At 39.9% G+C, this 25,730-nt stretch overlaps 1 protein-coding gene across 2 annotated transcripts; it reads right to left on the reverse strand.

Annotated features, from left to right (window-relative positions):
- Positions 1–1,479: 1,479 nt before the first annotated feature.
- Positions 1,480–25,730, reverse strand: tmod4 (tropomodulin 4 (muscle)). Of its 2 annotated transcripts, none has more exons than XM_034145900.1 (10): positions 25,575–25,730; positions 15,578–15,754; positions 12,505–12,661; positions 9,667–9,786; positions 6,594–6,686; positions 5,895–6,025; positions 5,676–5,783; positions 4,887–5,030; positions 3,928–4,072; positions 1,480–1,862 (listed from the first exon to the last, which is right to left on the reverse strand). In XM_034145900.1, the coding sequence occupies exons 2-10, from the start codon at positions 15,677–15,679 to the stop codon at positions 1,840–1,842; spliced, it is 1,023 nt and encodes a 340-aa protein (XP_034001791.1). In that variant the 5' UTR covers positions 15,680–15,754; positions 25,575–25,730; the 3' UTR covers positions 1,480–1,839. The 2 variants fall into 2 exon arrangements, with proteins under 2 accessions (XP_034001791.1, XP_034001790.1); XM_034145899.1 differs by having other exon boundaries at positions 25,579–25,729.

Genomic DNA, 25,730 nt, shown 5'->3' on the forward strand with positions numbered 1-25,730 from the left:
TTAAATGCTTTGACAATAAATACATAAAAAAGGTCATCTGTGGAAGCCGTGGCGCTGTAAAAAGCACGACCAATCATCTGAGCCGGCCCGGCTAAAATAACTGGATGGCCTACCTGCCTGTCAGCCTTCCATCTGTGCACAAATTTATCTCGTGCCCTCATTGGTCATGTGCGCGTTCGTGTGTGTTGGAGGAGGGGCTCTGTAAGGAAGTGGCAGATTTTTTCCGGCTGTGTATTTTCAAATTCTAGCGCACTCGAGCTGGTTTCTCCAAAATGACCTACCCCACCTTTAATAGTCCCACAGAGGGGACATTTACACCTAAGGCTCATCTCAATTGAATATTTCACCTCCTTTCCCTCACTCGCGTCCCTTCCTTGCGTCCTCCGTAAGACACGAGCGAGAGACACGAGGAAGAGACGCGAGGACAGAGGAGTCCTCAGATATTAATTGGGATGTCCTCGTTCACTCCAGCGTCACCATAAACAACACTTTCGCCTAGTCTGCTCTCGTGTATCCTCCCTTTCGTATCCTCTGGAAGCGTCCTCCCTCAACTCCTCCGTGTGCATTTCAGCAATTGGGACGTCCTTCAAAATGGCGTGTCTTGATCGATTTTCGGGTCAAGTCCCGGAGGAGGGGGAGAGAGGAGTCGAGGAGGGACATTGAGATGAACCTCTTGTCTAGGGAAAGGTGCCTTGCTCAGAGACACCTCGGTAACACTTGGTCTTTCGGGGACTTGAACCGGTCTCTATGGACTTCGCCACCGAGTACAATTTTGATGTTCTTGTGTTTAACTTTTCATTTTTCTACATTTTGGAGGAAAATGTCGCACTTTTTACTTCACTACATTTATTTGACAGCTTTAATTGATAGCTTCTTTGCAGATTTAAATTATGATATATGAATCAAACAATACATTATTATTAGACACCTTTATTATAATACGTTAAGCTACCTAGGAGTATTTCAAGTCATTCAAGTAACGTTACCAGGTGACAACATTGAAGTGATTCACATTTTATACATCACTACGTTTATGAATGAATATGTTTTTGAAATGTTCTAGATAACGAGTACTTTTGCTTGTAATACTTTAAGTATCTTTTGATGCTAATACTTATATCTATCTAGTATTGCTACTTAAATTAAGTCCAATATATTTGTATTCACCCACTGGTTGTGATTTTGTAAATGATGGACCTGTCTACAATATCCCGTTATTGTGATCATCATATGAAATCTGTATTTCCAGGACATTAAAACCTAATAAAAACATAAAAACAGCACAATTAGAAGTTAATTGAAGCTCCTGCAAAACAATTCTGTCTTGTTTTATTCAAAGATAATGACACGCATCAAAGTCTGTGCTTCCTTGGTGCATTAAACCAATATGTGTTAATTGTGATATTCACATTTCCAACAAGAAATGTCAGATAAGGCGAAGAAACAATACAATTCAACTTGTCAAACATGTCCAAAAAATACTTGAATATATATTTTTATTTAAAGTATTTACAGTGTTTTTCCTTACCACAGTTAGCACCACATGTATAATGTTTTTTAATGAATGAGAACCTCTTGTTTAGGATGATGTTGGAGATGCACAAACAAGAAGGAAAGAAAAGACACTTCACATGTTGCTTGTGACCTATACATGCCTTTATGATGAATTCAGCAGTCTACAAAAAGCTGGCTGCAGTAAATGAAATGAAATGGTGGGACATGGAGGTTAGGTTGATTACAAAATGCACGATTCGATCAGCGATGGCGCTCCAAATTAAGAAATCTGACATGAAGTCTGTCTGAAATGGTTCTTCGTTTTCCTTTTGCTCCATGATGCTCTCATCTTAATCTCTGCTGGCGAACTGAAAGACAAAAAACACATTAAGAACACATTATAAAATTGCAATTAAAATACAATTACAAAGGCAAGAAATATAGATAAATCATGCTAAAATAAAAAAGACTGGTAAAAAGAACAACAACAAAAGTCAGCAGAGAGAAAACATATTAAATGTGGTATAAAAGACATTAGAAAGATGCTCAACATGCCCTTAGTACCTCTATGAGACCCAGCCTATTTGATTTCTCCTCTATTTCACACACTCCTCTTGCCCTGTGCATCTTATCCCAATATTTTCATAGTTTTGTATGATTTTGTGAGATTGTATGATTGTTCTCTCTCACGTCATTGAGTCGTGTGATGGCCATGGCCTTTATGTAGACGACACACACATTTAAATAACCATTTCACCAGAAGAGTATGTTCCAAATCAAGCACTGAGTGAGTGCATTGAACAAATCAATGGTTGGACATGTCAGAATTGTCTTCAATTAACCCTTAAGTTGTGTTGGGGTCTCCCGTGACCCGTTTCAAGTTAAAATTATATAATAACTACGCTCTAGTTTTTTGTATCGGAGCAAGGCTTCATGATATCCTCCACAACAGCTATATAAACACTACAAAACTGATTTTGACCATTTTAGCCAAGTCTGAAGGTCTCTAAAAAATAAAGTGTATAATTTGGTGTTGGGGTCTGGGGAGACCCAGCAGAAATGTTTTGGGTGACTCGAGGTCAAATTTGGCCCAATCAAGATTCCTCTTTGACTTTAGACGCCCCTCCCCCACCCCCTTCATACACTGTAACAATCATTTTTCGCAACATGCACCTGGTCTCCCCTCCCTCTGCCCCCCTCCCCCCCACGGGAACTCCACCTTTCTCAAAGAATATGTACACTAACACTTGAACCTGAACACACACATGCACGTGTTCAATATGTGGTGTAATGTGTTTTGGGCCATAACATTAAATTACAACAGGATTGTACGGTTATGAATGCATTATAAGTTAGTTATGATGTAGTTAAAACAATATTGGATGATAGTCATTTTTATTTTGTGTTTTGGACTGAAATAAATCATGGGTCAAAATTGACCCGCGAACAGCTTTAACAGCTTTCGAACACAACACAAGGGTTAATATAAAAACACATGACATGTTTATACAATACGCTAAAAGTGATTGTTTTTGGAGCCAAAGAGGCAATCGGCAATGTTAAAAAGTCAGAAATCTGGGAGTAGTCATGGACTCAGACTTCAATTTCCAGAGTCGCATTAAGACAGTTACAAAGTCTGCCTACTATCACCTTAAGAATACATCTATGCATTACATGAATGCACACAATATCTTGTTTTTTTATTACTACACATATTTCATTCCAATTCTATTTCAATGTAAATACTGCTATATATATGTTTTAATGTTATTATAGTTTTCTTAACATAGTTTTCTATCAGTGTTTTTCATTTTCATTTTGTTTTACTTTAATGTATCAAGATCAAGTCAAATTCCTCGTACGTGTCAACCTACCTGGTAGTAAACCTGTTTCTGATTCTGATTTTGATTAAAGGACTTATGCCTCAACAGGATTTGGAAAAAAACTGTCATGGATATTATCTTCTATCTCTGTATAATTCTATATAGTTCTCACTCTTGTCGTTGTTTCGTGTTGAAATTGAGTGAGTGCATTGAACAAATCAACGGTTGGATGCGTCAGAGCTTTCTTCAATTAAACAAAGATAAAACTGAGGTATTTGTTTTTGGAGCTAAAGAGGAACTATTCAAAGTAAGCACTCAATGTTAAAAACAACGGAAAAGTTCAGAAATCTAGATGTAGTCATGGACTCTGACCCTTAAGAAAATAACAAAGTCCGCCTACCATCACCTTATATATATATATAGGATTAAAGGAGTTATGCCTCAGCAGGATTTGGAAAAAACATGTCATGGATATATCTTCTATCTCTGTATAATTATAAGATAAGATAAGAGGTACTTCATTGATCCCAAATTGGGACATTTTTGCGTTGCAGCAGCATAAAAAACAACCAAACAACGACTATATGAGTAGATTTCTGGTGGTTCTCACTCATGTCGTTGTTTCGCGTGATGGCGATGGCGGCTCTGGCGCGAGGCCCCTGCTGGGTGAAGTGGTATCCAAATTTGAGGATGCTGGAGTTGTTCTCCAACATGGAGGCGATCTCCATCTCCACCGAGTCTCCCAGCTTCTGCCTCTGTGGCACAGGAAGAGAGCGTTACATTTAAACACAGCTTATCACCGTCTGCCTGGATTTAAGTACACACATCCTTTACTCAAGTAGAAGTACAGATACTCGTGTTTTAAAATACTCTGGTGAAAGTAGAAGTACTAACTAAACTTCTTTACTCAAGTAAAAGTAAAGAGGGCTTTGAAATGTACTTCAGTAAAAAGTACCCATAACTAGCAGCTGTTTTAAAGAGTACCTGACCTCCCTTTATATTAATAGAACAATAATGTCATTGTTAGCTAATGAATGTTTCCATGCTGAACAACGGCAACATGACAACGTTTTCATTGGTCCCTCTTCTTTAGAGAAGACCAGGAAATGATGGATACACGGATCGTGTTCAAATCAATAGGCACGCAATGACTCTAAATAATAATGATCACGCCACCAAACACACATTCAAACTAAAGGAACCAGCCTGTTTGGAAAATGAGAGAAGTAGAAAGTACAGGTATTTGTGTTCAAAATGTAAGAAGTAGAAAGTTCAGGTATTTGTGTTCAAAATGTAAGAAGTAGAAAGTACAGGTATTTGTGTTCAAAATGTAAGAAGTAGAAAGTTCAGGTATTTGTGTTCAAAATGTAAGAAGTAGAAAGTACAGGTATTTGTGTTCAAAATGTAAGAAGTAGAAAGTACAGGTATTTGTGTTCAAAATGTAAGAAGTCAAAGTAAAAAGTCGTCAGAAAAATAAGTAGTGGAGTAAAGTACTGATACCAGAAAAATGTACTTAAGTACAGTAACAAAGTATTTGAATTCAGGTGTTCAGAACTCAGAGTTTCAGACCTGGTTGTCGATCTTCAGCTCCACCAGGGTGGCGTTGTTAGCCATAGCTTTGATGACTTTGATCATGCCGTCAGAAGTGATGAAGTTGGACTCAACATTAAGACTCTGCAAGCTGGTGTTCTCCTGCAGCATCTCTGCACACGCCTGGCACACACACACACACACACACACACACACACACACACACACACACACACACACACACACACACACACACACACACACACACACACACACACACACACACACACACACCACACACACACACACACACACACACACACACACACACACACACACACACACACACACACACACACACACACACACACACACCCATATAAACACTATCAATACACACACTTCAACATAAAATCGAATTCTTTCCGTACTCATTGTGGATGCCATGCTTAAAGAAATACTTTATCCCCAAATGATCTTTTATAAATAAATGTCTAACCCCATGTTAGCTTGAATTCTTGCAGAACACTTTTCTAAAATGCTTCACCTTGAACAAAGTATCCATAAAAGGAGAAAAGTCTTGACAAATTGAAGTCAAAGTCTTTATTCACAGTGAAGGCATGCCATAAAAACATGTTTTTTCAAGGATTCGAGGTAACAAGAGGTGAGTAATGATAATTCAATGGTCGTTTTGTGGGTACAGTATTGGACAGGTATAAATGGCAGAGATGCAGAAACGTATCTTCTTACCGGTTTTAAATATCTACGTAAATGGCTCATGGGGTAATTTAAAATACCCAGCTGTCCTGTTGTAACCTTTATACTCACATAGGCCACAGGGTCGTTGCTGCGCGTGGCAGCGATGCTCAGAGACTCCACCTGAGAGTTCCCCTTCATCGCCTCGAAGATCTCCCTCAGCGTCGGGATGGGAATGTCCTGCAGAGAGACAGAGGGACTTTAATAAGCTTTATTTATGTATTTATTAACAAGGAAACAAGGTTCCCAGAAACCTGTTTGAACCTCTCTGAGTTTCCTCGGCCTGCTGACCTTGATGTTGTTGAGGTTGACCTCTGTCAGGCTGCTGTCGTTGTTGTGGATCCTCTCCAGAGTCTCCTCCACGTTGGTGGGGTTGGGCATCTCGTCTGGGAAGATCTTAAACGGATCTGGTTTCACTACGCCTGAAAATGAAACAACAACATGGCTCAGAATCCAGAGTTCAAAGCTTCTCTGCATTTGTTTGGAAACAAACTTAAGGCGAGTCAGAACCCACGACCCCAACAAAGGACTTTTCATGTTTAGAAAGGGCGTTAAATGCCACAAAAGTATTATTTTCTTGACTATCTTTACTGTTGGGAAAATCCTGAATGTCCTCTTCCAATATGAGAGTCCACATGATAACAAAGGTATCCCAACTGTAGCTGTGTACATGACAGGATGTATGATTACCTAGAAGAGCATCAGGACTGTTTGAGGCATATGATAGCTATGTGATGAACATGATGATTCAGCCTCTATGGAGATAGACATATGACAAGCATGCTCATTTCTGACGTGGAGCTCATCTGAAGTAAACATTGAATACTGCAGAATTTTGAAGGCACTGTTCAGGAACTAGTTGATGCTCTGTATGTGATGACTACTTCCATTCTGGAGAGGATCAGAAATACATGGATCCTGAGATTGAAGATCAAGCCGGTGACGAGTGATATTTTTCAGACAGTTCATTGTGCTAATGAGAAGACGTACTGTTGATGCCCTCGGTGTTGGCGATGGTGCCGGTCATGCCCAGAGCGTCGTAGTACTGCTTGTTGCTCATCAGCGTGTACATCCCCAGGATAGCTGCGGGAAAACAATCACGATGAATACAACATCTGTGATTTATGAATGAGATCAGAATGAATGTCCTGCATGCACTGATAACCCCAAAACAAGTTAAAGATTGTATTTAGAGGCAAGCAACAACGCAGTATTATGAACAGGATGTATGCAAACATGTTTCCAGCTTCATAGTTTCTATTCACTGCATTGCTTTTTATTAGCAGATCCCATGTTTTGTGAAACCTCAATATGCAAAGTTAGAAGTGATTACAGTTGTCAGACAAACTTAGTAATGTAAAGTACACCGACCTTATTGATATGAGAGCACAAATTAAAAATACTGAAGTATGAGCACCTCCAAAGCTAAAAGTGTAACACATTCAAACAGGGGGATAATATACAGTTACACCATGACAAGATGATAGGTGCTTTACTATAAGATACAATTAAAAAGAGACCAGTTATATTGAGAGAATTAGTGAATAATATACTGTAAGCATAGTCACTTTAATTTTAAGCCATATGAAAGGAAATATTGTGTAGTGTTGTGTGTACTTTACAAGTGGTCTGCAAGTCAGCGATATATTTTGACGTGAGGTTAAGTGACACTGAATGTACCTATTTTTAAATAATGAATCAGGTTTATTACCAGGTTGGTTGACACGTACATGTAAGAGGAATTTGATATGGTGTTGTGGTGCATCAAGTAAAACAACAATTAAAAACACAGATAGAAAACTATTTTAAAAAGACTATAATAACATAACAAAACAAATATATATATATGGTAAAATATAGCAGTATTTACATTATGTGTAACACCTTCACTGAACAGATATTACTGACAGTCCTGTCGTTACGCTGTGTGACCAGCAGGGGGCAGAGCTGCTAATGATGTAACCTGACAAACTGAGTCTCACTCTGACAGACCCCCCTGTGGGGAACCATGGGAGGGGGGGGGGGGGGGGGGGGGGGGGGGGGGGGGGGGGAGACAGCTGGTTAGGGGGGAGAGAGGGAGACCATAAAAAAAACCCTCATCATCCGGTTCAGCCCTTAGAATAACCCACAGGAGCTTCACAGCACAAACTAGACTGCAGCAGCAACTAGAAAGCTCAATATCAGGAAACGTAAGGATATTTGGTTCTGAAATCTTGCCTAAAAGATTTTGCATTGAGTACTTTATTCAAAGGAAATCAAGATTGTTGACTTTAAATGCTGTAGTTATGGCTTATAAACAGTAGCTTCACAGCACAAACTAGACTGCAGCAACTAGAAAGCTCAATATGAGAATTATGTTGATATAAATACATATTAAGTCACTGGAGCTTGTTGGAGCTTGTTGGAGCTTGTTGGAGCTCTCTCTCTCTCTCCTCTCTCTCTCCTCTCTCTCTCCTCTCTCTCTCTCCTCTCTCTCTCCTCTCTCTCTCCTCTCTCTCTCTCTCTCTCCTGTTGGCCCGTTTGCCAAAAAGCCCAAACAAAAGCCTGTCTGAGGTTTGATCCTCCTCTGGACTCCATCCAGCCGTCAGAGGTGGGAGGAGTACTCAGATATTATACTTGAGTAAAAGTAGAAGTACTAGTAATGTCATTGTTAGCTAATGAATGTTTCCATGCTGAACAACGGCAACATGACAACGTTTTCATTGGTCCCTCTTCTTTAGAGAAGACCAGGAAATGATGGATACACGGATCGTGTTCAAATCAATAGGCACGCAATGACTCTAAATAATAATGATCACGCCACCAAACACACATTCAAACTAAAGGAACCAGCCTGTTTGGGAAATGTAAGAAGTAGAAAGTACAGGTATTTGTGTTCAACATGTAAGAAGTAGAAAGTACAGGTATTTGTGTTCAACATGTAAGAAGTAGAAAGTACAGGTATTTGTGTTCAACATGTAAGAAGTCAAAGTAAAAAGTCGTCAGAGAAATAAGTAGTGGAGTAAAGTACAGTATACACTTTTAAAGGTCTGTTTAACTGAATGTGAGCTTCAGGAAACATGATAAACTGCAGCCTGAGTATCTGTGTGAGCAGTAGCTTCCCACTGGTCTGTTTTGAACAGATACAGTATCTCCCCCCCCCCCCCCCCATGTTCACTCCTCCCTGTCCATCTGGCCTGCTTGTTTATTTCTGTGTTGCTGAGCGTGGGGAATTGGATCCCAGCTCATGTCTGCTGGCTTTGGAGAACTGAGTCCACTGAGGGGGACAATATCAAGCTAGAACTGGGTCTGTGTGACAGAAGGACATTTAAAAACGAATAGTGTAGGAGCCATTTAACTGAGTTTATTATATAAGTTTTGTTTTTATTTTAATTGTTTAAAGGTCTCCTATCATGCTATTTTTAGGCATATATTATGGGTCTCAGGTATATACAAATATATAAAAAACATGTCTATGATGTGTTTTGCTCAAAATACCAAACAGATCATGCATTTTAGACATCCCTCATATCCCTCTGTTTCAGGCCTGATAGAGAAACGCTGATTCAGGCGTGATTAAATGCCATCATGTTCCAAACCACATCAAGGATTATTTCTGAAACAGTACGGAGCTCAAATGCTTCTTCTCTTACGGGTTTACCACAAGGTGAGTTCCTTTTTATGTCCTGCTTCTTTACACATACTCTCTCCAGTACAGGTTAGCTCTGAGTGTTAGCGATGCTTGCTAATGTAAACAAAGACCATATTACTTCCAAAACACGTCAGGCATTGTTTCTGATAGCAACGTTTCTGATAGGTCCGTGGGTGTAAAGCCTGCCCACATTTCCGATATTACGTCATATCGGACGCAAATCTGGATTAACTTCCGTTGTAGCCCGTTTTTAGAGATTTGGGTACGGAGGAAAAGAGAGAGGGTTTTATTTTCTGACACTTTGTGAGTTCCCTGACACACCGGGGACACATCTTTTTGCATGATAGGTCCCCTTTAAGGAAGTAGTAACATTTAAGATCCAGTGATACTAGTACTACCATCAACTGTAGTATCATTAAAAGAGTGTCTAACCTGCGATGTCGCACATCTCAGCGTCCGTGGCGTTCTTCAGAGCCTCCTCCAGCTCCGGCTCCAGCTTCACCTGCTCGTTCTCTGGGATATCTGCCGCTTTCTTGGCCTCAAAGGTCTTTCCTGGGGATTCAAATAAAGAAAAACACGAGTTAAGATGTAAACCTTAAGAAAAAAAGACAGAAGGACAATCAGACATGAGAAAGAAGTAGGAGGAGAAACAAGCGGAGGCGGACATAAAGAGACTTCTGTGTTTTTATGCATCAGTCATCAAGTTTCCCAGGGTTTTCTTTCTTGTAATCTTCATGGGGTTTTATCAGTCTGAATAGTTTTAGTAAAAGCTCTGTTTGGATCATGTTTCCCCAAACACAAGCTATTTCTAGCTTATCATGGATTTGTGTTTTCCACTGGAGACTAGCTTATGGTCTCTTATCTTTTTTATTCATGCTTTGATCATTCATCTTATCAATGTTGGTTGTTACAAAAACACATTTAAGAAAGGACATAGATATGGCTGTTGTTTGATTGATTTCCTTTTTAAGAGTCTCGCAGTGCAGGCCTTGTACGTTATTAATTATTGCAGAGGACATATTCTGCTCATGCTCTGTGACATGTCTCCATGCTTTAATGTTCAGAAAGCTCTTTATTTCTCTCATACTGCCTGTGCTGCAGCACCTCTTTTCACCCTCTGTCTGAAACCAGAGCCCAGTCTGCTCTGATTGGTTAGCTGGCCGGCTCTGTTGTGATTGGTCAACCGCTTAGAGATGTCCCGCCCCTTAGCCTATCATGTACAATGTGTCGGAGCACTAGCCAATAGAAGCACGCGTGTAACATAGTGATGTCTGATTCATCTGGAGGGAACTTTAGGATTTTACCCTTTGCAGACAATTTACATGCAAACTATATAACATACTACTAACTAATTAGTGCATATGTATAAATGTGTCTGTTGATTGTATATATATATATAGGATATACATATTCTATACATATTTTTATATATATTTGTATTTTTGTATTCAGGATTGTGTGCAACGGTATTTCGATCTCTCTGTCTGTACACACAAACTGAAAGATTGACAATCAAGTTGACTTGGTAGAGGAAAGGGAAAAGCCCAAATAGCATAAAAGGGTTTCTTAAAATCTGCAACATGCAACAGTTCACGCTCCAGCAGGAACTACAGTGCAAATATTTGTAGGTAAATTATTTCCTGGAAGGCCTTGGCGTGTCTGCCTGTAAGAGTTTGATGGAAATGGCCCCGAAAACTCAGTGATCTGCAGAAACCCCACACACACTGACACTAAAAGCTCCTGAGCAGTGGAGCATCACATAGTCAAACCCTGTACAGCTGAGTGAGGGACGTAAGACTTTGCACAAACAGTTAGTCCTTGTTTTTATTATCTTTGCTTTTAAAATGCCATTTTATAATATGTTTCTTAATGCCCTTTTTTTTTCACAATATATATATATTTTTTTTTTTTTTTTTTTTTTCTTTGGATGGAATGAATACCTATGGTGATAATTCAATGTAATACACCATTTTTATAGTCTGGTACCTGAAAAAGGTCAAATGGCACTGATGGAACCAGATGTACCCAAATGTGCCGAAAGCTTATTCCGCCTGGACCTTTTTTTTCCTAAACCTCTCTAAAAAGGTCAAATTTAACTTGTTTTGCCTCAATCTTGATACAGGGTACTTATTATATGTTATACTTTGGATTCCTAACGCTTTTAGTCTACCATCCCATCATTCAAGGGTGGTTTTCACTATAAGTAATGTTTTCTCTTTAGGCGGAGGTAAGAATTTACCTTTTTTTGCTATGTTCCATCTGAATTTACTCTGACTGAGAAATATCTATATTGATTCTGACACTTCTACATCCAACTCACAGATGTAACCTTGCTTTGATAAAAGAAATTATTCATATAACCCTTTTAGAAGTTAAGTTGTAGTCATTTGTTTTGGGCATGTCATTTTTCGAGCCTGAAACCTGAAAAACAGGCTCGGGGCTTAACAGGTTAATGTCTTTCATTTTTGTAAAGCACTTTGAATTGCCTTGTGTTGAAAGGTGCTATATAAATAAACTTGCCTTGTTGTTGCATTAAAATGACTTAAATGTAATATGTTGTGGCAGGATGTCTGCACTAGGGCTGCACAATGAAACAAGAATGAATCAAAATCACGGACAAATGCAATATCCAAATTGCAGTAATAGCAATATTTGGTCAAAGCTAAATATATGAAAATATCCCATAGCAGAGAAGTCATGGTATTCTACAGACTTAATAAGTACACATCTGTGTTTGGTACATATAGTTGTCGTGGCTTCCTTCCTTGTTTTTCTTTCAAGCCACTAGACGCCTTAAACAGACATTTCTAACTAGTTTTCTTTCCTCTATATTACTTACAGTTGAAGAGTTGCTTGGCCTCCGATGGTTTGGATGATATTAAGCGATGTGTTTGCTCAAAATAAAATAACACACTTTTACACATGCAACAAAGAAAAGAGGCCTTTACAATAGTCAAAACAAAGAGGCAAAACTCAAATAAAATAACAAACAACTTAGGTGTTCTTTCTTTCTTGATAAGGCTTATATAACTTCATAACTTAAAGGGTACTTGAACGGTTAAAAGCGGTGCCTCGACGGCATCTTTCTGACAGGTTGCAGCCCATCACTGTGACTTTAGAGGAGGCACTGTGGGAATTGTAGTCTTTTATAGTGTGTTGACTACAGACGTCACATTTAGGTGGCCTTTCTTATGAAAACAAAATACTTGCTCTAACATAATAGTCTTGACATTTTTTGTGCAAAAATAATCTCAAATGTTCAGCTCTGACCTTTCTTCTGCCCGGTGAAGGGCACCAGGTCCTCTTTGTCCTCGATCTCCAGCGCCTCCTTCTCCAGGTGCTGCTGCAGCGCGTCGCGGTCGTACGACCCCGTCGGGCCCTTCTTCGTCTGGTCGCGCTGCCGGTAGCCTGCAGGCAGCATGGCATTCTGGGAGAACAAGGGGTCAAATGTAATGTTGATGTGGTATTAAAGGTCACCTATTATGCAAAATCCACTTGTTCATGTCTCTTCTACATCAACATGTGTCCCCTCTTCTTCATGTCTTTTCTACATCAACATGTGTCCCCTCTTCTTCATGTCTCTTCTACATCAACATGTGTCCCCTCTTCTTCATGTCTCCTTTACATCAACATGTGTCCCCTCTTCTTCATGTCTCTTCTACATCAACATGTGTCCCCTCTTCTTCATGTCTCTTCTACATCAACATGTGTCCCCTCTTCTCCATGTCTCTTCTACATCAACATGTGTCCCCTCTTCTTCATGTCTCTTCTACATCAACATGTGTCCCCTCTTCTCCATGTCTCTTCTACATCAACATGTGTCCCCTCTTCTTCATGTCTCTTCTACATCAACATGTGTCCCCTCTTCTCCATGTCTTTTCTACATCAACATGTGTCCCCTCTTCTTCATGTCTCTTCTACATCAACATGTGTCCCCTCTTCTCCATGTCTCTTCTACATCAACATGTGTCCCCTCTTCTTCATGTCTCTTCTACATCAACATGTGTCCCCTCTTCTTCATGTCTCTTCTACATCAACATGTGTCCCCTCTTCTTCATGTCTCTTCTACATCAACATGTGTCCCCTCTTCTTCATGTCTCTTCTACATCAACATGTGTCCCCTCTTCTTCATGTCTTTTCTACATCAACATGTGTCCCCTCTTCTCCATGTCTTTTCTACATCAACATGTGTCCCCTCTTCTTCATGTCTCTTCTACATCAACATGTGTCCCCTCTTCTTCATGTCTCTTCTACATCAACATGTGTCCCCTCTTCTTCATGTCTCTTCTACATCAACATGTGTCCCCTCTTCTTCATGTCTCTTCTACATCAACATGTGTCCCCTCTTCTTCATGTCTCTTCTACATCAACATGTGTCCCCTCTTCTTCATGTCTCTTCTACATCAACATGTGTCCCCTCTTCTTCATGTCTCTTCTACATCAACATGAAAATGAGCTGATCAGATTTTGGCCACTTTATGATGTCATCACGATGTTTTGTCTTGTGTAACCATTAGCCAATCAGCAACCAAGGTACCCCCCCCCCCCCCCCCCCACCTTATCACCTGAATCTCCTCCTAGAGCACCATTGAGTTCTTTTTAACCAAATATCTCTCAGAGGGGCGTGGGGAGGGGCTCCTTATTTTCATCTAAAGTAACAGACAGAGAATCAGCACTTTGGAAACAGGGCTGAAACAGAGGGGATTATGGGTAATGCTGCAATGATCAGTTTATATAATTGTTAGGTAACTTTGTATTGCATACTATAATTGTTTTGTTATAATGTACATTGTATTCATCTAATACTGACAAACTATATCACAAAATATGGAAACACGTGGGTGGGTGATCGTGTGCAAAGACTGCTGCATTCTGGGAGAACAAGGGGTCAAATGTTATGTTGATATGGTATTAAAACCAGGGAACATGAGAGGATGGATTCAGTGCTTTTTACAGTAAAGGAGGGACGGAGTGGATCGAAAATGTTTTGGACATATCACTCATTTTTATCCTTTTTTTATTACTGATTTACTTTTATTTCTTAATGCACCACTTAAAGAGTTATGTGGTTTTAAGGGAGACATGTTCGTATAAAACTCTTTAGCTGCATGTAGTTCTGCAGTTACCATACAAGTTAAAGTGGACCTATCATGCTATATTATAATAATATAGTGTAGGACCATACCTATATTAGGCATATTTATACTTTTTTTTTTTCAAAATACCAAACAGATCATGCATTTTAGCCATGCCTCATTTTGCTCAATTTGACATTTTTTAGCTCTGTTTTTGCAAGGGCAGATTCTGTGAGAACAGCACCATCTACAGGCCTGGCATATGTACTACAGCGTCTCCAGCGCTTTCGAACGGCAATGGCCGTGGCTGTCTCCTCCTGATTGGTGGAGTTGGCCCAATAGCCGTAGCGCCACCATCCTGACGTCAGGACAGTGTTCAAATCTGGATCAGTTTTTATCAGATCCGTTGCAGCCCCTTTTTTAGAGATTTGGGTATGGAGGAAAATAGAGAGGGTTGTGTTTTCTGACACTTGGTGAGTTCCCTGGAACACCGGGGACACATATTCATGTAGAAAAGACGTACAAAAGTGCATTTTGCATGATAGGTCCCCTTTAAGGCAGTTTGCTGTATATAATTGTTGCATACTATCATATGTTTTTGTTTTTAAGATGTTATAATATACATTGTATTCATCCAATACTGACAACCTGTATCACAAAATATGGAAACACGTGGGTGGGCGATCGTGTGCAAAGACAAAGGCTGTCTGAATCATGTTCTGTTATCATTTTAATTTGGTAAACCTTGTTATGGCAACACTTGCTTTGACTGAGTGCCGCTTGATTTCACTTCAATTGATCTTTTGCCCCTTGCTGCTCACTTCTTGTATTTGACCCATTTAATCACCGGAGGAGAGACATCTCAGTGCTCTCATAGTGAGCGTTTGTGTTTCGCTTTAAGTATTCGATTCATGTACAACATCTTAAGCATGCTAGTCGACTAAGATCTTCCTTATTCTACGACAGCCCTAATGGTCATTTTTGTAATAATAGACTAACAATCTTTCAATTTTGAGCTGAATGACTTATGATTATTGAATCGTGAGAAGATCTCTTGCTAGAGTGGTGCAAATAAATATAAAATAATATTCTGATTCTGCAGATTCTGACTCTTATTTGATTTGATATTGCAAATGATTAATTCTCACATTCATATACATATTTAAAGTTTACAAATATAAAATCATTTTCTGACCCTGTGGCATTGGATAAAGAGACCCGAAGCCGCCCACATTAGCAGATTAAGAGAAATAAAATGTGTCTTGTACCTCAGGGTCCATCTCCTGCAGCTCGTACTCCAGCTGGTCCAGCTCGGCGGCGCTGAGGCCCTTCAGGAGGGCGTCCTCATCGATGTCCCGGGGGTCCGACATGGCTCCTGGTGCTCTGGCTCACACACACACACACTCACTCACACACACCAGCGCACACACCTGGGCGAGAGTGCACTGTGGGACAAAGAAGAGAGACAAGAGAGGAGGGGGGGATCAGAGTTTGTTTTGCACTTTGGAGTCTTGTAATGATGAGCTGAAATATTGTGGAAGTTTATTTAAAATAAAACTATTATTTAGAAGCCAAATCCTGTTATCAGGAAGACAGCTTTTTCTGCAGTTTCTTAATGTAAAATATCATTGTTAAAACAGTTGGCTAATATTTTTCTTTCGTCAACTAATTGATCAGTCGCTAATCGATACAACTTTATGTGGTGCATATAGTATTGTGCCATATGCCATATTATATACATTTCGTAATATGTTTTTTTTAACTTTTATATTTACCCAATATCCAAGAATTACAAAATTACTTAAATAATTGAAGGAAATACAAATAAAATATACATTAACACTAAAAGTATCTAAGCATTAAAAAATATACATAATAAATACGAATACTCTGATATACCAATCAAATATCGAATCATATTTAGTATTGGCATATTTTTAAATATGCAATGCATATCATATTGTTTTGTGTTGTATTGCAACCAATACTTAATGAACAGTATTGTATTGTACTTCATTTGTAACTGTATTAAACAGTTGTATACTGTTCATATTGTATTGAGAATGTTTCAGCTCATGGTCAGCACATTTATAGTTATTTAGGACTCCAGGGCGCTCCCATGTTTTCCAACTATTTGACCAAATTAGAAATGCCTTTGTCCTTATTCTACCTGGGGACCCCCTGGAGTCCCACTGTCCTTTCCAAACAGTGTCAGATCCTCAATGAGCTTATCGCCTGTCTCATCCACAGAGCTTTAATAATGGACGATAATAATAGATGCATTTCCAATAACAAATGTGCAATACTCAGGAGAGTAGTGTCTGTGTCACTGTGCCTCCAGGCCACACGTTAACACACTGTACGCTTCATTGTTCAACTTAAAGGTCCCCTATTATGCAAAATCCACTTCTTCATGTCTCTTCTACATCAACATGTGTCCCCTCTTCTTCATGTCTCTTCTACATCACCATGTGTCCCCTCTTCTTCATGTCTCTTCTACATCAACATGTGTCCCCTCTTCTTCATGTCTCTTCTACATCAACATGTGTCCCCTCTTCTCCATGTCTCTTCTACATCAACATGTGTCCCCTCTTCTTCATGTCTCTTCTACATCAACATGTGTCCCCTCTTCTTCATGTCTCTTCTGCATCAACATGTGTCCCCTCTTCTTCATGTCTCTTCTACATCAACATGTGTCCCCTCTTCTTCATGTCTCTTCTACATCAACATGTGTCCCCTCTTCTTCATGTCTCTTCTACATCAACATGTGTCCCCTCTTCTTCATGTCTCTTCTACATCAACATGTGTCCCCTCTTCTTCATGTCTCTTCTACATCAACATGTGTCCCCTCTTCTTCATGTCTCTTCTACATCAACATGTGTCCCCTCTTCTTCATGTCTCTTCTACATCAACATGTGTCCCCTCTTCTTCATGTCTCTTCTACATCAACATGTGTCCCCTCTTCTTCATGTCTCTTCTACATCAACATGTGTCCCCTCTTCTTCATGTCTCTTCTACATCAACATGTGTCCCCTCTTCTTCATGTCTCTTCTTCATCAACATGTGTCCCCTCTGTGGAAAGAGACTCTGAAAGTTTCAGGAACAAAGATTCTCTCTCTTTTTGTCCTGATCCATTTCTATAAAAACCTGTCTGAAAATGAGCTGATCAGATTTTGGCCACGTTATGATGTCATAAGGATGTTTTGTCTTGTGTAACCATTAGCCAATCAGCAACCAAGGTAACCCCCCCCCCCCCCCCCCCCCCCCCCCACCTTATCACCTGAATCTCCTCCTAGAGCACCATTGAGTTCTTTTTAACCAAATCTCTCTCAGAGGGGCGTGGGGAGGGGCTCCTTATTTTCATCTAAAGTAACAGACAGAGAATCAGCACTTTGGAAACAGGGCTGAAACAGAGGGGATTATGGGTAATGCTGCAATGATCTGTTTGGTGTTTCAGCCAATCAGAGACAGGCTCTGGATATATCTGAGACCTGTGATGTATTGATGAAAAACAGTATAATAGGGGACCTTTAAAAACCCTCAAGAGGAGAGAAACAACCCACTGACGTGCGGCTGTTTGACAAACGAGGAGGTGAAGGAAGTGAAGGAAAGAGGGTCTTTGTAACTCTAAACCTTTAGCTCACCACACGGCAAACTAAGAATAGCAGAATGCAGAGAGCAGAGGGGTGGAAAGTGCAATCCCTTATTTATCATTGACGGACACTCGTTCATACATTAGTGGACACACCCGAAACATATCTGCACCCATGTGATGAGAGGCAAAGAGCAGCGAGTTCTAGCAGAGCCATGGAACTGGGAAATGAAGTCCCACAGCGATAACTCTGGGTCAGAGTATGCGTAATGCAGCTATCAGGTTTGTGAGGTTTAATGTTTTCGGGCCAGATTTCATCCCAACTTGGCCAGATGAAGAAAACCCATCACAGCTCAGGTCACAGAATGTGTTTTCATTTATCCAGTGTGCTTTTACCAATGTGATGGCAACAAGAGTTCATGTTTTCTACAGCGTGCAGCTTTTTTCTACAAAAATATATTATCACGTTTATGCTCAGGGGCTTATTTAGTTACACAGGCCATTTTCAATTTGTACTTAAGAAGGACATAAATTGAACTGAGGTGCGTAAGTGTTGTGGATGACATAAGACAAAAAGCCTATAATATGTTCTCCTTAATACTTCACTGTAAAGTCCAACAAGTTGTCCCTGTTTGCAGTCAAAATATAGACACAAAGAAGTGGACAAGGTTATTGAAACGTCACCTATTAGTTTGTGTATAACCGTTTTAAAGCCTTCAGTTGGGCGTTTTGGTCGTCTCCATCTTGTTTTTTGGGATGTGAAAGTGACACGAAAGAGTGGAGCTAAGTACAAACGACAACAACGCATTACAACTAACTCTCATTAAAGGAAAATGCACGATTAAAGTTGTACAAAAAAGACACGGGCAACACCCGAAACGAAACAACACTGTGATAGCGAGCTGTCAATCAAAAAGACTAAAGCATACAGTGCGTCTTTTTGACGCTAAATGGGTCCATCATTTACAAAATCAACACCGCGCTTTGTGGTCAAAACCAGAGGGGTTTTAAATGTGTCAAATTTCCGATAGGCTCTTGAACATTTCCAGCTTTAATGATTATATAATATAAAACCGAATGTAAAGTCTCATTAAAACTAAATAACACTTTGTTTGTGGTTTTTTTGGTGTCAACGTTACTACTTCCTGTACAAAATGAAGGTCGTTTAAAGTTCTGTCAAACCAAAGTCAAAGATCTTTGTTTGAAAACAGTCCTCTGTTCCTGACTCACACACAATGTGACCGTCCGTCACCTCGTTCCTCTCAAGGTAACGCCTGTTTGGTTGGAGTCACTGATCAGATTACATTTTACTAGAAAGGACACACACACACACACACACACACACACACACACACACACACACACACACACACACACACACACACACACACACACACACACACACACACACACACACACACACACACTCCGTTTCATGTCTTGTGACCATCTACCACATGATACACACCATACTGTATGCCCGATCATACAATGGCTGCCAATGAATTAAAGAATGACAAAAGTAGACAAATGTTTTCTCCAAGAACAAGACCATTGAAACCCTCACTCACTATTCATGATTGGTATAAAGATATAACACTGATTATTGGTATATTAACCAAACAAACACAACACCAACAAATACAGCTCAAGATATCAATAGAAATATTGATGCAATATTTGTAGAACTTCAATACATTAAATTCCAAATACTTGTTGGGAGGTGAAAATAGATCTGTTGCCATTACTGTTCACAGCTTAGATTGATTACCCCTTGGATTATTAACATGATGATTTCATACATGATTTATTGGGTTAGGTTTAGGGTGATACCAAATTGGGAAAATGTTTTCGTTAGAGCAGCATTGCACATCATTTGAAACTTAAAAAGAGTAGGAAATAAACTAAGTTGACCGGGAAAGACACAATTCTGTAAACTATCTGACACTATGAAGGGCCAACATCACAGCTAACACAGTTTAAAAGTAGGATATTATTTACAGGAAGTGTGTGAGGAATGGCATATAAATTAAGTATAAAAAGTACAGTGTGAAATCAGCTGTTAAAACTTGCTGCTGTACGCTGGCAGCTCCTTCCTGACGCTGTGTGGCTCTAACGCGTAAATCCAACGACAAAGACACCGGATCAGAGAGGAAGACTGAGGAGATTTAAAGGATGAGAGGAAGGAGGCTGAAGCTCAAAGGACCAGGAGGAGGATACACTACACTCGCTTTCTGTGTGAGAGAGATAGATAGATAGATAGATAGATAGATAGATAGATAGATAGATAGATAGATAGATAGATAGATAGATAGATAGATAGATAGATAGATAGATAGATAGATAGATAGATAGATAGATAGATAGATAGATAGATAGACATCTTCAAAGCGAAACACAAAACCAACATCAGCCGTTAGCTGTTAGCACTCAGAGCTCACAGCTCCTCATATCTGTTCAGAAACTAGACAAAAGTTAAACAAGTACAAACCACAGACTGCCTGTGTCATGGTGAATACAGTCGCTGGTTTATTTATGTCTGTATAGGCCGTTGTTGTGAGTGTGGGCGGTCGGAGCATATATTGAGTTAGCTTAGCCGATCTCCATTCAGAAAACACGCATTTTAAAAGGTTTTTCGCCTGCCGTCTGTTTGCAGACTTGTCAAAGCATTAATTCATGGTTTTTACTAACCGGTATCAGTATGTTGTTACTTCGGCATCATTTTGAAACGTGTATTACAATTAAATCACGGTCAAATATGTTCATTGTGTTGTAGTTTTAGCCACTCACGTCACTAGTTTAGCATATTCAGCCAGGTTGTTGGCCCGGAAAGAACAACGATTTTGGAGGGCCAGAAAAACTGTGTAAAGGTAGCCCTGAGCCGGAACTAGCCCTAGTGGAAACGCAACAGAAAACGGGCCGGGTTTGGCATGGCACGCTTAAACCGTGCTACGCGCTGCAGTGGAAATGCATTAGAGAATGATCAAATGAATTGGAGCAGCCCTATAGAGAGCAGCCTGTGAATTATCCAGTGAATGTATGCGACTCAGTGTCCGTCCAAACGAGGCTCATGTGAATATCCTGCAGTCAAGCCTTTGATCCGTGCTTATTGTTGCGTTAAATGCACGTCTGTCTTCTGACACTCGAGCTAAGTGTGAGCGCTCGGACAACTGCGGACCATCAGCCTGCCAGTCAAGGAACTGGGAACAAAATACTTTGACCTACACATATTTAGATGGACCTCATGTTGACGTTAGTTTGACGTTATAACTGTACGTCTCCTCTTGTAGCACTGCTAAAAGAATTACACATCCAAATGTAATCAATATTTTTGTATCTTGTGTATTAAATAAATTGTGGAAAATGGTACACATTTAAACTTCCTATGTTTATATACATGTATTTATACCGCTTTATTTTATCGGACATTTTCTTTGAATTCTTATCTTTAAATACATTATTTTTTTTAAATATGATTTGTTTGTACATTCTTACTTTCAGGAAACCCAAGTGCCCTTTGGAAAATGAAGTATTCTGATTCTGCCTTTAATTCTGAGGGACTATTTGTTGTCAGCAGTCCAATATAAACTAGTTAGTATATCAAAATAACTGCATGGGCTTTGGCAGATAACAGGAAGTGGCACCCTGATAAACATCCAGACCCAACAACATTGTGTTTTCATTGTTTTGACATTTCATTTGGCTCGTTCCACACGCGCCGCCTGACCACAGCAGAAACAGCCCGTGTGTTTGTGAACGAGCGTCTGTCACCAGAAGGATTTCTATCTAAACCACAACAAACTGAGAGAGGAGCAGCGAGGCGGCCGACAGCTGGCTTTCTTTTTAGGATTAAATCTCATCCTGCAGTAGCTGTCTTTATGAGATCCGTGACATGAGCTAAGCTTGGTTATAAACTACAGTCCATGGTCATAAACGTATGTCTCCATTTTATTGGGGTGGTTAATGGCAGCTACTGCATATTTTTAAGCATTAATACCCAATCTGAAAGTGTGCCAGGTCTGATTCGTCTCTCATGTGTGACATAAATCTAACGTTCAGCAATAGAGAGGTGCAGCAATGAGTCCTACTGGAAATTAGTTTCGACTTCTGGTTCCCTCGTATAATAGTCAGTCAATTATGTTTTTGGTTAGAAGGCTAAAATAAGGTCTGTGGTTAAAACAAGCTGAAGAGATTTGTTCTATCACGGCAGTAAATAACCCACTGGTGGAGGTGGCTAACGACGAGTGACTGAATGAAACCATTAAATGTCACCACGCCGAACATTAGCCGCCTATAGCTTCACGGTTGTGACGTGAAGTCATGTGACGTAGTTTGTTTAAAGCCTACGTTTTTTTGCATACATGCTTCAACTTTCATAAATATAGAGATTATCCTGCTGGACCAGATGTGTACGTATCATAAACGTGTGTTTGCCAAACATCTTTTTTATGCAGTATTCTGAAATCCAATGGAAGAAAAACATTGCTTATTCCGGGTCGGCCTACAACACCCCTGCTGTCAACTCCAGGAAAAGCACATGGAGTCATATTTGACCCGGACACGTTACCTACTTGTGACTCTTCTTAGCAAGTCAGATCAGAATGTGTCATCATTACCACAAGAATAATTAATGAATGTTGCATTCTCCTGCAATAAATGCCTTAGGGCTGAGTTAATTGATCGTTAAAAATGGCGGTCAGCGTGAACTAACTTTTGCCTATTTGCATTTATGGTAACAATTCACCTTTTAAAATGGTGCGGTTTTTCTGTTGTGTGACGTAAGACAACCTCTTCTTGTTTTTTAAGATTATTTTAACCAGGTCGCTTCAGAGGACGGACCAAAGTGAACTCTGACCTCTCATTCCTTCACATTGGAGCAGCTGATCACCCAAACACATGCTTTCGCAGAGGTCCAATTGGATAGGAGGCAGAGAGTATGTTGGGAATTGTAATTTGACTGTGTTTGGGGTTGGATCGTCATAAATTACAGCTAACATGTCAGAAATCTCATGGAGCAAATGTTTCCTCCAACAGGAGCTCCAGCAGCTGCTCTGTTTATCACCGTCTCCAACCATCTGTTACCATTTGTTTTTCCACTTTGGTCACAGAGTTCAGAGATGTCTGATACAGGAAATATCTTATCTTTAAAAACACACTGATTTTAGCAAAGATGGGCAGAGGTGGGAAGTAACTAAGTACATTTACTTAAGAACTTTAGTACAATTAAGAGGTACTTCTTTACTTGAGTATTTCCATTTGCTGCTACTTTGTATTTCTACTCCACTACAGTTCAGAGGTAAATGGTGTACTTGTACTCCACTACATGTATTTAATACCTTTAGTTACTTTACAGATCTGGATGAATGATGTGAAATATAATCATCACTTAAATCAGACTTTAGTTCCACCTGGAGTAAATCCACAAGCTACCCTGCAGTATACAAAGTCATTCAAACTAGCTGCACCTTTACCAGCTTTGAGAACACTTTCATGATCAATCATTATAAAACATATCATATATATTATTCTGAAATGGACCAATCTGCACAATGACTACTTTTACTGTCGCTACTTTAACTATATTTTGATGAGAATACTTTTCTACTTTTACTTGAGTAACATTTTGAATATAGGACTTCTACTGAAACAGAGTATTCCTACACTCTGGTACTTCTACTTCTACTCAAGCACAAGATCTGAGTACTTCTACTTTTACTCAAGTACAAGATCTGAGTACTTCTACTTTTACTCAAGTACAAGATCTGAGTACTTCTACTTTTACTCAAGTACAAGATCTGAGTACTTCTACTTTTACTCAAGTACAAGATCTGAGTACTTCTACTTTTACTCAAGCACAAGATCTGAGTACTTCTACTTTTACTAAAGTACAAGGTCTGAGTACTTCTACTTTTAAGACAAGATCTGAGTACTTCTACTTTTACTACAAGATCTGAGTACTTCTACTTTTACTCAAGTACAAGATCTGAGTACTTCTACTTTTACTACAAGATCTGAGTACTTCTCCCGCCTCTGAAGATGGGTAAAAGTCTGCGGGAAAAAAGGCACTTCATTTGGAAACACGTCCAATAAAATCCTGAGCATGTGCGCTTGTTCTTCCTTTCCTCGTCCAATAGGAGCTTCTATGTGAAAGATAAAGCACTGAGCGAAGCAGCAGAGGAGTGTGTGTTTTATAAGTCAAAGACCAGAACAAGGGTTTGGATTTCAGTGACAAAGGTTATGCACTCATAAATGCTCGGGGATGATTTACACTCTGCTTCTGTGCCAAGGCGTCTGCTTTTACTGGAGCAGAAAATAAACTTTGAGGTCATTCCTCTCAGATCCGACGATCTTTGTTGGGTTGAGAGGTCTATTTTTTTTTTTGTGCAATGGTAGCAGAAGTTGTTTTAAATGCCACCGATAGCTCAGAAGAGTTGTCACCATCCGCATGTCGGCTTCTCCACGTCTTACCGCCAAAGTGTAACATTCCCAATCTGCCCTCGGCTTAATTTTAGCTTCACAAGTCAGCTACTTCCAGCCGTGCGAATACTCCCCAGCTTAGGTTGCTCGCTCCTTGAGACTGCGCAACTATTTGAGGCCCAGAGAACAGCTCGGTTGCAAGTTTAAAAGTTTAATTTGAAATAACTAATAGTCCACCCATTTGGAACGGCTGCAAAACGATGCCAAAGATATTTGTGAACTGTTTTTCTGTTCAACAATACAAAAAAAGGCACTGTAATTGAGTTTAATCTGCAGTTAAGTCATATCTAGTTAATTACCTCAGCAAACCATTTAGCAACAAAAGAGGCTGCTATTTTTCTTATAAAGTGTGTGGAGACCAAACCAGAGGCAACAAGAGAGTGGATATTGGACTACCATTCATCTGGTACACAAACAAGGCACTATGAAACATATAGGGCCGTTTTAAGGTGTTTGATTGTATTTTTAAGCACCATGTTAGTGCCAAGAGAGCCGCTTGGGATCATAGTTTCATAAGGGGGAATTTAGTAAAGAGAAACGTCCACCAAGGTTGAACTGCTGCACAGCACTCATGCAGATACTGGAAGAAGCAACAAGTGGAACTGTTTTTCTGTAAGTCAATAAAACAAGGCACTGTAACTGAGACGATTTGGCACAAAAGGTCACATCTACATAACAAGCAGGCACCCTAATGAAGGAGTCAGTCCCCAAAAAGACCAGCGACAGATACACAAACAAGGGAGGGTGAACTTAAACCCTTCTTCCCGGTTTTCCAAACTCTGCAGCCCACTGACACAACATCTCCAAATCCCCTGTGATGAATTAACAGGCCGGCATTGAGCAGCTATTGGACGGCTTAACCCCTCCACATGCCACACTGATGGCTTCATTTGAGCGACAGTATTTCAGTTTTCCTCTGACCCCCAACAGGGTGTGACAGGTTCAGAGTTTCAGCACGGAAACTCATGTCAGCGTGAAAATTCAAATAAGTCCAATTGAGCATCAAAGTCGCCAAACTCCTGCACGAAACGTTAGATTTTTAGGACGACAATGAACCCACTCATCCTGCAGCTTTGTCCCGTGTCAAATCCAAAGTCACACACATGAGCGCCTTTCCCCTTTAAAGATTAAAGTGTGGATCATGCCAGCAGGAATCTCCCAAACAAACACACAGAGACACAGAAGCAGCCTCTCACCTACCTTCACAGAAGCGCAGTGCTGAAGCCCCTTGGTCAGGCAGTTAGAAACCAGAGAAAGTTATTTCTTGTTCCTCTTCTCCCCCCTCCTCTCTTTCTCTCTCTCTCTCTCTCTTTCTCTCTCTCTCTTGCAGGCCTGCTATGCTGAGACAGGCA

The sequence above is a fragment of the Trematomus bernacchii genome, unplaced genomic scaffold (assembly GCF_902827165.1).
Source record: "Trematomus bernacchii unplaced genomic scaffold, fTreBer1.1, whole genome shotgun sequence".
Taxonomy (NCBI): domain Eukaryota; kingdom Metazoa; phylum Chordata; class Actinopteri; order Perciformes; family Nototheniidae; genus Trematomus; species Trematomus bernacchii.